Source organism: Vollenhovia emeryi, unplaced genomic scaffold (genome assembly GCF_000949405.1).
Source record: "Vollenhovia emeryi isolate VEMERY1.0 unplaced genomic scaffold, V.emery_V1.0 DF939736.1, whole genome shotgun sequence".
In the NCBI taxonomy this organism is placed as follows: Eukaryota; Metazoa; Arthropoda; class Insecta; order Hymenoptera; family Formicidae; genus Vollenhovia; species Vollenhovia emeryi.
This window is the reverse complement of record NW_011966630.1, coordinates 15,543-17,702: the sequence shown is the minus strand read 5'-3', so window position 1 is coordinate 17,702 and position 2,160 is coordinate 15,543. Positions and strand designations below refer to the sequence as shown.

The 2,160-nt window shown below is 29.7% G+C and overlaps 1 protein-coding gene across 1 annotated transcript in view; it reads right to left on the bottom strand.

The window, feature by feature from the left end:
• LOC105556869 overlaps positions 1-2,160 on the bottom strand; it is a 16,881-nt gene continuing 14,721 nt past the window's right edge. Inside the window, exons 3-7 of the mRNA XM_012003980.1 lie at positions 1,996-2,066; positions 1,829-1,917; positions 1,555-1,731; positions 1,381-1,467; positions 1-1,093 (exon numbers count right to left, since the gene is read on the bottom strand). Of these exons, the coding sequence (XP_011859370.1) occupies positions 879-1,093; positions 1,381-1,467; positions 1,555-1,731; positions 1,829-1,917; positions 1,996-2,066 (639 nt within the window). The 3' untranslated portion in view covers positions 1-878. The remainder of the gene's footprint in view (positions 1,094-1,380; positions 1,468-1,554; positions 1,732-1,828; positions 1,918-1,995; positions 2,067-2,160) is intronic.

Below are 2,160 nucleotides of genomic sequence, written 5' to 3'. Positions count from 1 at the left end.
TTTAATGAACTGCGCGTATCTTTATTGCCTTTCCCTATTTGGTTTCTACATTTCTCATCATCTATTGAGTTAATTGTTCTAATTTATTGGACTTCTTTAATTTTAAACATAAATGTATAATTATAATTATATTAAAATTGACTATTCTTTTTTTAACTAACATACTCTTTTATTGTATTGATATAATTATTAACACAATTAAGTACTTTACAAAATCTAATATATTGTATATATTTCAGTGTAATATGCTATTTTCTGTCTGAAATACATATCGTTATTCTTTAAAAACATTTAATTGTTGCTATCACACAGAAGTAATTAATTTTATATTATTATTGTACTATATAATAAACTAAAAAATAGTTATTGATACTAGGATTGAATCTCGGATTGGATTTTCGTAAGATTCCCATTTTACTTCGTGAACATTTTATTTCACTTTATCAGGAAAAAATAAACTAATACTGCATTGTTTGTCTCGGATGGAGTAAATGTTCACGAAATGTCAGAGTGAAATAATAAACTTGACACAGCACCAACTCGAAAACCAAACTTACAATTAGTATTCATGTACATACATCGAGAGAGCCTCAAATACTAAATAGTTATTATTTTTTAATAAAATTAAATCTTTAATTTATGCAATTACAATTAATTGAATAAATAAAACTTATAACCGTGAAATTTATTCTTTTGGAGCAAGTAATTTTTCACACAACTATATGAATCAGTAAACTAATTATATCTTTTCTTATATCACTCATAAATCAAGAGGTTTACTCAAATGATTTAAACAAACACTCTGCAAGTTTGTTTAATTGAACTCTGCATGCAAAACTGTTTCTGTATTTTATAAACAAATACATTTCTAAATAATATCACGAGGATTTCAACCTTACACCAAGTATAGTTATGATGAAGAGCACCAATATCCATCCTAAACATATGAAAAAGCCAATGTAAACTTCTGAGTCAGATATGGAAGATCCTTTGTAAATGATTTCTCTCGCAGATATGGCGGGCAATGTAGTTGGCAAACTGTAGCTAAGCCAGCGAAGCCCGTCCGGCATTCCCTCCAACGGCCACAAACAACCTGTGATTTTGACAAATTACTATATTAATAAAAATTTGTTCAACGTAAGATAATATTCCGCATATTGTTGACGTTAATTTGATATTATTACAATATTTTCTAAAATGTTTAATATTTATATTAAATTATATTTATATTTTTAATATTTATAATTAACAATGTAACACTTGTTACACGATAAAATTATTGAAATTTTGAAATAATCGATTTAATATAAAGGTATCATTAGCAACTCTAGATTCAAGTAAAAAGTAATTTTCGCAAAACAAAAAATAGAGAACGCTCACCGTTGAGTAATATTAGCGGGAAAAAACTTCCGGTCGAACAGTAATGTGCCGTGGTGTGATTTTTGCACATAACTGAGATAACGAAACCTGAAAGTGTATTACCACATCAATATAATTTGCAATAATTTCTGAATTTCGTGCCCGCTTCTTTGATACATTATATGGAATACCCACCGTACATCAATCCGCAAAAAGCGTTGAGAAACACAAGGACGAACATGGTGAATACCGATCCTTTACATTCCAAACCCCATATAGGGAAGAATAAGAGCATTATCATAGTGGTATGGATAACTATGACAATGCTCTGAATAACAATGTGGGACAGCAGAATTTCTTCTGTTTTCACCCCTATACCATATTTATATTCACATTATTATGATAAACAACATAGGGATAAAAACCTATTCACAAATCTGATTTTCAAGTCTAATTAATAATTTAATACCTTGTACTACGCTTCTATTCCAGACACCCTCCACTCGTTCGGTGATTATCAAGGTGGTAGAGACTGTGTTGGCTAAAAAGAAGACAAGTCTGCAAAAATACAGTATGAAACTATAAACAATAAAACCAATTGATTACATTTTTTATGTTGGCCTGATTTTTACTTACGATAACAGGTATGCTGGTGCCATGAAATCTGCGTAATTGAGATCCGTCGAACCATAAATGGGATCTTCAAACTAAAAATGATTGAAACTTTAATTTTCTATTTTATTAGTTTCATACGAGAGAGAGAGAGAGAGAGAGAGAGAGAGAGAGAGAGAGAGAGAGAGA